General features: G+C 40.5%; 1 protein-coding gene across 1 annotated transcript; it reads right to left on the minus strand.

Annotated features, from left to right (window-relative positions):
• Positions 1-2334: 2334 nt before the first annotated feature.
• On the minus strand, positions 2335-8985 carry LOC139732252 (monocarboxylate transporter 12-like). The gene is made up of 3 exons (XM_071643126.1): positions 8076-8985; positions 6068-6158; positions 2335-2512 (listed from the first exon to the last, which is right to left on the minus strand). Exons 1-3 carry the CDS (start codon positions 8983-8985, stop codon positions 2335-2337), a joined length of 1179 nt encoding a protein of 392 aa, XP_071499227.1.
• Positions 8986-13320: the final 4335 nt, after the last annotated feature.

Raw genomic sequence — 13320 nt, forward strand, 5'->3', positions numbered from 1 at the left:
TTATTTTTAAAAAGTTGGCATTTTAAGCTATGTACACCGAGGACGAGTCTTACTGAATGGATTTCTTGTTGCAGTAGAATTGTATTTTTTATGAGCTTGATGGAGTATTAGACAATTGTATAAAGAGTTTGCAAAAACTGTTAATGTATTCCCTTTTGCTACTGTCCAAAGAGTTCATTTGCCAAGTTTTGATTGTCTTTTGTTTTAATCATCAGGGGTTTGTTTTATCATGGTCATAGAGGAAAGAAACTTAATTATAAAAAAAGCCTTCATATAAGAAGAGATACTGTAGGACACAATGTCATCAAAAGTTGTGATTTTCAACATTTCCGAAATGCAATTGATGAATATTTCTCCCCAGGGCACAGAAAGAAAGTAGTTTTTGGTCTTGTTTTTTTTTTTTTTTTTTTTTTTTTTTTTTTTTTTTTTTTTTTTTTTTTTTTTTTACGTCAGTATGTTATAATACCCGCGGGTTTACGCCCATCCCACCAATTTCCATCCGGATACTGTACCCGGCCCTGTTTTTTGTTTTGTTTTTTGTTTTTCATTTTTGTTTTACACTGCAAAGAAAATGAGAACACTGATGTTTGAGAAAAATCCCGACATGTTTGATTGGGCAATTCTTTTTTGATGTCTATCATTCTTTCCAAATAAGTTTTTTTGGTTATCACTGAGGACAAATACAGATACCCTATTTCTTCTACCAAAACCACAGCACAGTATATTCTCATATTTCTACAGTATTTCGTCTCAACACTTGCCCTATTGATATTTCAAAGCATGTTTCCCTGTGCGCTCAAGAAACTCCCCCATTAAAGGAGACCTCCGGGTGATTCTCAGATTTTTACATTTGTACAACTATGAATTAGTTATACTGAGGACAGAGTTTCAGAATTTGTGATAATTGGGATGAAGAATAAGAATATTTTCAAAAAATAGAACAAATTGCAATGAACAAGGATGATGACATGGGAGAGTCACCATAAGAATGCATGAGTTGGGGCTCAAGGAAGCAGAACAAAAGAATAAGGCAATGCATAGATTATAGACAGGTGAACTCGCAAGCAAGCGGTATTGTTATGGAATTACACTGCTATCATTTCTGAAATAATGTGAACCTTATAGCTGGTAAAATTGGGTCTTTGAGAGCGTCTGGGGGCTACACGCCCCACCACTTAAAGCGTCTGGCAACGGTCATGCATTTATTCTGTAAGTGTAAGAACAAGTTCCAGTGGGTTTCATGGGGTTACTTTCCTAATTTTCAGCTAGGCTAGCCTCGCTGGTAAGAGTTTGGTCTTTGGGGCGTCTGGCGGCTATTGTCTGGCAACAATCATTCAATTATCCTTTGAGTGTATCACAAGAACAACCGTGTGGGTTTCAGGAGGTCATTTTTCCAGCTATATATAGGCTAGTCTAGCTGGTAAAATTGGGTCTTTGAGGGCGTCTGGCGGTTGCCCCCCCCCCCCCCCCCCCCCTCCCCACCACCATTTAAAACGTCTGGCAACGGTCATGCATATATCCTGTTTAGTGTAAAGAACAAGTTCCAGTGGGTTTCACAAGGTTACTCACAGTGTTCAGCTAGGCAAGCCTAGCTGGAAAAAGTTTGGTCTTTAAGGGCGTCTGGCGGCTACCCCCCACCACTTAAAACGTCTGGCAATGGTCATTCATTTATCCTGTAAGTGTAACGAACAAGTTCCAGTGGGTTTCATGAGGTTACTTTTTCAGCTAGGCTAGCCTAGCTGGAAAAAATTGGGTCTTTAAGGGCGTCTGGCGGCTACCCCCCACCACTTAAAACGTCTGGCAATGGTCATTCATTTATCCTGTAAGTGTAACGAACAAGTTCCAGTGGTTTTCATGAGGTTACTTTTTCAGCTAGGCTAGCCTAGCTGGAGTTGGGCCTTTAAGAGCGTCTGGCGGCTACCCCCCACCACTTAAAACGTCTGGCAATGGTCATTCATTTATCCTGTAAGTGTAACGAACAAGTTCCAGTTGTTTTCATGGGGTTACTTTTCCAGCTAGGCTAGCCTAATTTTGGGGGGTCCTTTTTGTGGCCCTCCTGGCCACACCCACCACCGATGACCAGCCAGACGTGCATTTCCATACTCAGGGGCATATGTACTAAATTGTTATACACATAAAAATTGGTAACCTTTTCAGCTAGGCTGACCCCCGCTGGCTCCCGGACTATAGATGGTCCGGAAGGCGCCCTATCACCCACTTGCTGATTGTTCACTCCGATTGGGTTTTCATTGGGAGGCGGTTGCTCTCCATCACCGCCCGTTTTCAGCTCATCAGTAGGGGTGGAGGGCTGTTTCGCGTTTTCTCGGTTAGGAATCACTTCTGTCTCGGCCGCTGCGGTCCCATGTGGTCTCTGAAGATTGTCCCCTTGGTTCGGTTGGGGTTGGCGGTCAGTGCAGCTGGGATGAAGTCCTCATCAGTGAAGACTTTGTCGTTGAATGTCCAGAGTCCACACACTCTGAACCCATTCACTGACTTCTCGACGGTTGCTGATCTGTTATATGCGGAGGCGAATATCTCAGCAATGTCATAAAAACTGATACGCTTTCCCTGGTTGGCAACCATCCATGTGTCTGCTGATGTGTTGTTTGAAAAATGTCTTGTCCAATGGCTGCATTTTGTTCAACTCTGATTTCAAAGGCCCATATGAGTCCTTCCTGCTCTCCTTACTTTTGTCATTCCAGTTTCTAAGCTTCCGCCAAACTCTTCAAGTACCTGTAGAATACAAAATTCGAGCCCCATTTTGCATGGTATTTATGCACAATGAAGGGGGGGCGATTGTTATCTTTGTTTCACTTCAACTTTTGTACAAAATTCATAAGCCAAAAGAAAATCATAATTTATGATACTAACCATGCACCAGCACAGACTGTGTTTTTGTTTGTCGTTTGGACATGTTTAGCTAGCCCCTCTTCTCCACGACACATTCTGCCACATATCTGGCAAGACACCTGTGCATGGTACATGTTAAGATGCTCTGGAAAGTCTTCAATTAAGTGTCATGTCAGTGACTTAGGCCACATGCTTTTGTTGCCTTGTTTGAATATTGTTGCGTGGAAGATGCAGGTTGTGGAGGCTGAGCAAGTTGTGGAGGCTGAGCACGTTGTTGAGGCTGAGCAGGTTATGGAGACTGAGCACATGCCGACATTGACTCAGTTGCTAGATGCCTTGCGGCTGTAGATGATATGTTTGTCACAGGTGGAATGCCTCAACAATATCTCACAACACAAGTTTACCTCGACCCCCTCCCCCCCCCCCCCCCACTTCCCCCACACGCACACATACAAACAAAAAGAAATAATGGCTGAGGGTCATATTTTTGGCAGGCATATTATGAGCTAAGCATTCCTGAGAAAAAGAAAAAGGATTCACACATTCAGTGACAGACCCGCACTAGATTTTGTCCCCTCCGAGGCATTATTCTCATCCCTCTAATACATTACACAGTCCTGAGTTATAATGCATGCAGAGAGTCACATTATGATTTGAACATTTATTAAGTAGTTCCTCATGTACAATAGCAATTTTGACTAGAACTTGCTGGTAAATATAGATCAGGTCTGAGGCATGATTTCCACAATTAATGCCTTCAAAATCAGCACAGTTTCATGTGCAAAACAAATTGCTGGACTCGTTAAATATAGCATGTCATATATATTTGAACTTTTGTTTAAATCTCGGTGACAACACTCAGTTTTGCGCGGGCAAATCCTTTGAATTTCTGATTTGTGAGCCTCTGCTTGTAAAAATGTTAACGTGCAGTGTAATGTGTTATCGAGAAATTCTTCATGTCTAAATAACTTTTCAGAAGAAAATAAGACGTTGGTTGTCTCTGCATTGGCAAGTCAATGGTTATTGCCAGAACGCTAAACTTCCGATGTTGCAGCTTATTCATGTGCACACCATTATAATAGGCATACCTGACCACACTTATGTAGTGGTCTGCTAAGTGTGGTAGGATGAAGTGTTACGTAATTATCAGACATGTGTATTCGCCCTCTCTCTCTCTCTCTCTCTCTCTCTCTCTTTCCCTCTCTCTATATATCTTGTATTTACGACTGGCGATCATATTCTTTATGTTCTTTTGTTTAATTCATGCAGCCATTTTCCGTAATTCTTGCAGGATCATAGAATATAATTCAACAAAGGAATTATGATTCCTATGATTGTACAATACAAGTTGTTCAATGCTATGTCCACTTAAACCATATCAAAGACATGCCAGAAAATTTATTGAATTGCTTTTGTTTTACGTAGTGTGCCTTTATTGATAAATATTCCATTTCAATTCTTAATCATAATTCCTTATCTACTGCTGGTTGTGGTTGGATGGACTGAACAGTATTACAATTGTACACTGATTGTTCTGCATTTGTTATCACAGCATGTTTTCTTTCAAAGACATTTCTGTTTATTGACATTGAGAATCAGTTTATTCAAATAAAACCATCTATTGATGTGATTCATGTCGAGTTTGATGACCCGTTTAATTAATTGATGTCAGAGGTAGAGTACGAAACAGAATAGGGTCATCTGCACACGGATAATGGTGTAATTTTTGATCTGTTTAGCACTGTCGTTGATATATTGTAAAAAAAAAGAAGAAAAAGCTATCAAATAAAACCTTGCTGTATTCCGTATGAACTGCCTGAGGATCTGAAATAATACATGACCGAGGAAGGTACATATTTGTTGACTATTCATGTACCTTTGCATTTACATTGTAAATAACTTATTTTTTACATGTCTAGAATATATATGTTGCTTTTTATTAGCGTTATGTTTTGTACAGTCGAAAATGAAAAATAATCAACAAAATGAATGAAATAAATTTTTCAAACAACCCCTGTGTATCTCTGAGAAATGTCTCATCCCAATAGTCATTTAATCTATTCTTCTGTTACATGTACTCTCGTGATACTCAACTGATTTCATCCTTCTAATATTTATCGTTAAGAATTTTTTTTTTTTTTTTTGGTGAAAAAGTTTATTTTCTGTGCACATCCATGACACGCGTGATTTATTTCTAACCCGTTCCATCTAAAATCCCATAGACTTAGTACACAGGCCACCAGGTTCCCGTAAGGAACGGGTTGACTGGATTTTGATGATTAGGCATATTGTGTTTACTAACCATAGACAATGTCATGTTTTTTTGTTTTTCTCAAAATGGAAAGCTACATTACTTCATTCTAAATTTACATACATCCTTCATACAAGTTGAGGCCAGCGTCTTTAAGTCTTCTGTAAGTAACTGTACCATGCAGGCGATTTGTCTGTCACGTGACATTTCAGAGCAAATTGAAAAAAAGAACAAACAAACAAACACACACACACACACACAGCATTCTATATATAAAACGCTATTTCCAGCCATAGGGGAAATAAGGAATACAATCCGTGATAGGTTGAGGGAATTTTGACAAAAAGCATGAAGAAACAGTATTCATAAAAATGAAAATATTGCCTTTTTCAAAAAAAAATGCAGCAATATTGGCTCAATGCAGAATTGACGTGACAGGAGCACAAAATCCACCTCATAAACGTGTACCACTAAATTCTATGTTAGAAAAATCAGATATACATCGTACCTAAATTGCCCCAATTACCCTTTTTCTATGGATATCCAATATATACACCCATTTTTTTTTCATCCCTGCCAATCTCTCCTCAATTGTATTATGGTGCAGTCCTCAGTCTATATACACTGATATGCAATCTGTAGATTATAAGGCCTCCTTCAGCCCTGTCTCTATCTTTCTGTAATACATTTTTACTAGATATAACCTTCAATATATAGGACCGTACATATCTCTGTATCAAAAAATACCAAGTCATCAAGCCATGTTTCATTTGATGATGAAACAAGATAATGCCACTATTATTGTCATTGTTCACAGCTATTCCGATACGCGCGAGGGAGCTGCAAATTCCAGGCATATATGCAATCTCTCTGTTCACGTCCAGACGCAACCAATGTATAGCCCTCTTCTCTTCTCACTTTGTCGCATAACTTTTGTGTCAGGTTCCAGTGGTCGACACGCAGTACCGTATGGGCAACAGAAGTAGAAAGGAGAAGAATTCAATCCCGCCGAGCGCCATGAATGCCACAGTGAGGGTGAACCTCTGCGCGAGAGATCCTATGTAAAAGATAGCATATCATGAGAGTTGTGATGAAAGATTTCAAGATTTTTTATATAAAAGAAAGCGTAGGGGAGAGCGGGGTGAGTTGGGACGCGGGTCAAGTGGGACACGTTCTCTGAATTAAAAACTATTCAACCAATCAGCGATTGGCTTATATCTACAATAAGCCCCCAACAACCATACATCACACTAAGAAAGCCATGCAGTTCGGCAAATTCTAAGTATGTATAAAATGCTATTGAAAATTTTCCCCAAAATATGATATTTTTTTGAAATCAGGTTAATTAACCTGTTGTCTTTGTATTCATGATTTCAAGGGCACAATTGAAGCTGGTGGTGAGCCTTATTGATATGCAACTAATATAACTTGTTTTTGACAAATGCCTGCATGGTTACTGAGCAGTCGTACATATTTATGTATATGCCACGTGAGGGACAATTGGGACAACGTGTCCCATTTGTCCCTCATAATAGCATTACATGTAAAAAAAAAGTTGAGATTTTCAAACATGTCGTTCAAACTTGTTTTGTTAAAACAGAGATAATTTGAAAGCATGTTTGACTGTTTTCATTACCAATGTTTCATTACGCCTTCCAACTTTGACATTTCCGACATTTCTATAGGATGTCACACTTTACCAACACCGTCCCATTTCTCCCTTGCCGTTGTCCCACTTTACCCACGGGTGGGTCAACTTCTCCCCCAAAATAAGGTTTTTTCTTTTCATTAACTGCAGAAAATTGAGAACAGTGCCACCCCCAGTTTATAGCTCTTTATGTAACCTACCATATGAACCTTCATGCAAGCCCAAAAGGAAATGTAATCATCTCTTCTATAAAAAGATATAAGAAGAAAATTGGCGAACTTGAAATAATGTCCCACTTCTCCCCGCTCTCCCCTATCATGAGAGGTGTGGTGAAAGATGTCAAGATTTTTTAAAACCCTCAAAGAGACTATAATCGTTCCATTACTTTCAGCAAATGACGCCATGCTGATACGCATGCATGGTTCATAATTTGTTCACAAGGAAGTCCCCGTAATCTCAATTTGACGTTATGTATCGCGAACATAAAACAGAAACGGGAATATTCAGCTTCTCCATGCAAAGTTAAGCAAAGAAAAAACAAAACAACCCCCCGCAAAAAAACCCACACAAAACAAAACAAAACCGAATACACACACAAACAGACAACAACAAACGATATTGAGAAGGACTTATGGCAAAGATAATTATGCTTACACCAAAGACATGGGAATACACCTTTCTATAGACTGAGCATATCTTGCATGTTTTCATTGCACATGACATGATGATCAACAGCATACATTGTAAGTTATTCTCCGTATGCAGGAAGGTGTATTCCAATGTCTTAATCATTTAGTACTTTGTGAGCAATGAATCGACAAAATGATATCAACAGAATCATGTTTTGTTTTTGTTTTTTTGCTCGTGTGGGTGTACTCCGTTTGAAGAAGAAAGACAAAAATTACTTTAAAATCATTGATATTATCATTATTATTATTGTTACGTATGGTGCGTATTAAGATTCACTATTGGAACAACACAACATATAATATGCATTTGAATTGCATATACTTACTTGAACTTAAAACTTGGTGTATCGAAAACCATGTTAATAACGAACTATGACTATCTGACCGTGCAAAACCAATAGTCAAACAACAGAGACAAATGATAACGTACGTCTTCACATGTAATGACTTTTGGATCATTGAAGAATTTGGAGATTCTTCTTTTTTTTTTCTTTTTTGTCCCAGCAAAGTTTCCTGTGCTAAAGTATCCTGGGTTATAGTTAGTGCTGGGTAACACAATCACTGATCGAGTTTAAGTGTTAGATTTGCTGTCTAATTTGATTATAAGCGGGTTTTGCAATCATTGCGATCTGCCTACCAGCCATAACGCCCCCTAAAGGTTCTCCAATGCCGTATGCCAGACAGAAGAATACAAATGCCGAGGAGAACTTTTCCGATGGGACGTACTGCCGCAGTGTCACGACGTGGAGCGACATCCTGGCTCCGATAGTCAATCCAGTAACGAACGCAGCAAGCCCTAGATGCCAAAAGGCTAAGGTAAGGGGATCGAATGCGAACACGATGCAATTGATGAGACTGAGGAGCAAGTTGAGATCGACACTCGACAACCACTTCCTGTCGATGATTGGGCCCTGGATGATACGACCAATCCCGTTTCCAATTCCTCCAAAAGCCGCCAAGAAGACGGCCGTGGAGAGAGGGTATCCCCTTTCTACACCGTGGGGGATTAGGAACACCACCCAGGCAACGTTGATGAGACCGCCAAGTGAGAAGAATATGTAGAGCGGAATTGTGTAGGGTTCCTCGAAGACAATAGATAATCCAAATAGCTTACAGATCCCTCGTCCCAATCTCAAGTACCAGGCAGTGGCTGATGAAGATCTGCCGGAGTCGCCGTCTTTGGTCAGTCTGGATGTTTCGTCAAAGTGGTTGTCCAATTCGTAGCTTGCGCTTTCGATTGGTTCAACTTTGCCTCCATTTTGACTTACAGACGTCTTGATTGGTGCCCCGATACTTTCGATCGCTACGGCGAAGAGATACATGAACATGGACATGTGAAGTCCAATGGCTCCCAGCAGGAGGATGGCTCCTCGCCAGCCGAACGCTTCCCTCAGGGTCTCGGTAAGGATCGGTATGAGAATCATCCCGAAGGCGTTGCCACAGTGACCGATGCCAAACTTTAGTGCGAAATTCTCATGAACGTTCCGTTGGAATTCGACGACAATGCAGAGAATAACAAAGGCAAAGTATATCCCTACATGATCCATTTCCGGTAAGAAAGAGAGAGAAAGAAAGAGAGTAAGATATTAGGGGTGGAACAGAGGAAGAGGATTTTTTTTCATCTTTATGCATTCAAAACTCGTGTAACGTGTCGGTGTTATTGTCAGTACATGTACGAGCTTGTGGGAAATGAAACTCAACTGGAACCTGAAATTCCATGTTCAGTCTGACTTACAATGTAGATTACTAAACAAAAACTGGACAAGCCTTAATGGAGAGGTTTGATTGGTATCGCACAGTAGTTAAGACAGAAAAAATGAAGTGACATCTGGTACTTAGTTTGTATTCATTTTTCACTGGAGTCCTTCTTTGAGAGAGAAAATGTAAAAAAGAAAACAATCACACCAAACTAAACAGCAGTCACCACGATGATGCACCCGTAAACTTGTTAGGGTGACGATTTCATCCTTCTTCAACTTCATGTCTAATCTTAATCCGCTCTCCAAATAGACTTGGCATTGATTTGCACGGTCAATGGGTTGAGAGAAGTCTTGATAAAAACATTGATTTACAAAATTTTCTTCAACAACCCTCCTTTCTTTCTCTTTCCTCCAATTCCCTACCCTCCTCTCCCATTCTCTCCCGTCGTATCCCCCTCCTTTCCAATTCATTTCCACATCCTGTATACCCATCCCTATGTCAACTTCAGATATTTGACAGAAAATAACATAGATAGCAATATAGTGCGATTGACTGAAAAAAAGGTGGCGCTGAGAGTTTTATGATCTATAGTAAACACAAGGCTTGACAATCATTTTTTTTTCTCTGGTCGCCCGTTCGCACCACTAAAATCTTTGAATCTGAAATTTTGCTGGCTCGAAAAGCAACTGTCCTTACCCTATAAGTTAACGAAAGTATAAGAGATGCGTTTTTTTATCTATAGTGCTCGAAAGGGCAACAACGAAAAAAAAAAAACTTCTCTTTTCTTATTTTCCCCTTTTTTGAGGGGTTGCCGTTCAAATTTTGAATGGCCTCTGGTCACCGAACCAGTGCTAATGTCACGAATGTAAAGCCCTGTTATTCCTGTATAAAATATCTCCCTCCATAACATTCTCTGTTCCTCCCCTACTCCCCTCCTGTACCCTTCCAATCTTTCCCGCCAACTGCTCCACCCGTCAGTCTGTTTGCAGATTGATATACTTGCCGGATACGAGGAGAGACACAGTGAACAAGAACAGTCCTTCAGAAATACTCGTTAGACAGAGACTGCCCCCGCTGACGAAGGCAAGGACGGCTACCATCTTCACTCGAAGTTTCTCCAAGATAGGTGCGACGAGTGGTGCTGCAGGAAACGAAAGGGGTGCATGTCACGAGACCGACACCCACTAATCATACAGCCCAAGAGTCATACAGCTCACAAGTCATACAGCCCATGAGTCATACAACTCGGGAGTCATACAGCCCATCAGTTCGACACTAAGCCAACAAGGCCCACGAGACCGACACATTACGCGCCGTGTTGTATCTGTCGAACTCGTGGGCTGTTTTCACTTAGTGTCGGTCTCATGGGCTTTATTTGCCTAGTGTCGAACTCATGGGCTGTATGACTCGTGAGCTGTAGGACTCATGGACCGGTTTTCCGTGTCGAACTCGTGGGTGTCGGTCTAGTGGGATGACCCCCACGAAAGACACAACTTATTTCAAATAAACACACACACACACACACACACACACACTTCATTGTCAAGCCGAATCTACCCAGTACAGGTAGAATCAAGCAAGGAGAATAATATACGAAGTGTTGGTGAAATCAAACATTAAACATGTAACTACAGTAGATTTAAGCAGCAAATAATTTCATGATGTGGATAGTTCTAAACGTTGTCCTTTGTATCAAATTGCTGATGTATTGCTATGTTGGCTTTTACGTTGGTATGAGTCATATGTTCTCCTAACCCATATTTTTGCTGGTATGTGTACAAATCAATGATGGGCAGTGATCATCTCATCTGATTTCCATAAGGGCTTACCCCTACGTGCACTGTTTCGTGAAAATATGTTAACGTAAGGATTCATTCCCTTCAATGCACAATTCGAATATTCATCTGCCATCTCTAAAGAAAATTCTGGCCTTTAATTTGTTTGGCTGAGGTTATCAACTTTTACAACAGTTACGACAGTTCTTGCTGAAAAGTTGTGGGCAAAAAACAAAACAAAACTGTTAACCCCCAACCCCCCCCCCCCCCCCCACCCCACCCCGCGCGGCGTGGGCAAAATTTTGTACACCTCCATAACTGATTCTTGTGACCTAACAAAATAAAAAAGTCACCATTTAGTGTTGAAAAGTCATGACCTCAACACATTATACTGACATTCGGAAAAAAAAAAGATCAGTGAGGTCGAGACTCAGAAATACCCCTGCGAATTTAGTTTGCTTGTCAAAACCATTAAAAAAAGGGGGTTAGTCCTGTTGATTGGGGTGCGTATTTAGTGTGTCTAGATGAGAAACATATTCTCCAATCAACGATCCATCATCGGAAGGAAAAGAGAGAGAGAAAAAAAAGGTGCGAGGTACATTAAAAAGAAGAAGAGCCTCATTTTCATATTTAGTTTGCCTAAATAAAGATATTGATATGACTGAGAATTAAAAAAAAGTGAAACAAAGACACGCTTTTTGTGAGGGCGACTGCTGCAAACCATTTGAAGCACCGTTTATACGCTACTTCGATTTTATCGGATTCGGAACTCACACATTTTTAGTCAGTATGGATCTTTTGTGAGATTCTCCAAGGTCTGGTATTATCATGACTGGCTAAAATTACCCAATCAATTATCTACAGAAAAAAAAGATAATGCAACATATAAGACTCTGTGGAAGTTATACAGTTGCAATTTTCCTTAAAACCACAAATCATGTCCGGCTGACTGGGAAACTAACCGACGACGAAGGATATACCATGATAGAGTCCGATTATGGTCCCGAGAGTTCCGTAGTCGGTGTCCAGCTGGTAGACGAGATCGGCCAGAACGACGCTGAAGCTCTTAACTAATCCCATCTCGATGAAGGAGATGAAGAAAAAACATACCACGAGTATCCACTCCTTCCAGCTGGCTCGGGGTCATGGCTGCGTAGAGTCACCCATTGTTACCCACGCCGATGAAAATCGGCAGGGGGTTATGTAAAGGGTTCCGTATGTTTGTTTGTTTGTTTGTTTGTTTGTTTGTTTGTTTTTTTGTTTGTTTGTTTGTTTGTTTGTTTGTATGTTTGTTTGTTTGTTTGTTTGTTTGTTTGTTTGTGTACAAGATAACAAGAGAACGGGTGAACGGATTTGCACGAAATGTTCAGGGAATGTTTGGATAATGACAGGAAAGAATCGATTAGATTTTGGTGATAATCGGTTGACCCTTGCAAATTCTGTGTGACCTTGAAGTTTTGACCCCATGGTATAGTGACCATTCCGAAAATTTCCCGTTTCTCACTTTGCGATTTTCCGCTACCATACGAACACATAAACTCCCCAACGATCCGACTTCGCTGCTCAAATGTTCGTAAGAATTCCGAAATTTACGTTTAGGCCTATTTGAGGGACTATGTCCTTCTAGATTTATGAAAGTTCGTTCTCCGTCATCACAAACTGGCCCGTATTTTGATGATTTTTCAAATTAACATTGATTGTTTTTTTCGTTGGAGGAGCATTTTGCTCGGTCGCAGTCACACTGCACGATATGCGTGCTCAATGTCAATGCGTGTGCAAGGCCGCTGAAAATGCATCGCGCTCTACACTGTTGGTGCAAAATTGCACCGGGGACGTTGCGGCGCTCGTTCGTGGCCGAATACTGGTGCAGTAGACATTTGCATTCAACCCTTGCATTGAATAATTCCCGTAGACACTAATCATAGGGGTACGTAAATTTTGTTTTTCTTTTTTGCTTTTGTGGATACCATCAAAGATCGTACACTCATACGACCTTTGATATTTGATGATTTTTCAAATTAACATCGATTGTTTTTTTCGTTGGAGGAGCATTTTGCTCGGTCGCAGTCACACTGCACGATATGCGTGCTCAATGTCAATGCGTGTGCAAGGCCGCTGAAAATGCATCGCGCTCTACACTGTTGGTGCAAAATTGCACCGGGGACGTTGCGGCGCTCGTTGGTGGCCGAATACTGGTGCAGTAGACATTTGCATTCAACCCTTGCATTGAATAATTCCCGTAGACACTATTTCATAGGGGTAATTGCCTAGGGGGTACGTAAATTTTGTTTTTCTTTTTTGCTTTTGTGGATACCATCAAAGATCGTACACTCATACGACCTTTGATATTTGATGATTTTTCAAATTAACATCGATTGTTTTTTTCGTTGGAGGAGCATTTTGCTC

Source organism: Diadema antillarum, unplaced genomic scaffold (genome assembly GCF_040938485.1).
Source record: "Diadema antillarum isolate AM-2024a unplaced genomic scaffold, OU_Dant_1.0 seq00000407_RagTag, whole genome shotgun sequence".
Taxonomy (NCBI): Eukaryota; Metazoa; Echinodermata; class Echinoidea; order Diadematoida; family Diadematidae; genus Diadema; species Diadema antillarum.

Bases quoted from the DNA above. Each gene is read 5' to 3' on its own strand.
- LOC139732252 (XM_071643126.1), bottom strand. From the start codon at position 8,985: ATGGATCATGTAGGGATATACTTTGCCTTTGTTATTCTCTGCATTGTC. The intron at 6,159-8,075 runs GTAGGCAGATCG...TCTTTTACATAG, and splicing joins TTTAGGGGGCGTTATGGCTG to GATCTCTCGCGCAGAGGTTC. The intron at 2,513-6,067 runs GTACTGCGTGTC...CGCATATAACAG, and splicing joins CTACTTCTGTTGCCCATACG to ATCAGCAACCGTCGAGAAGT.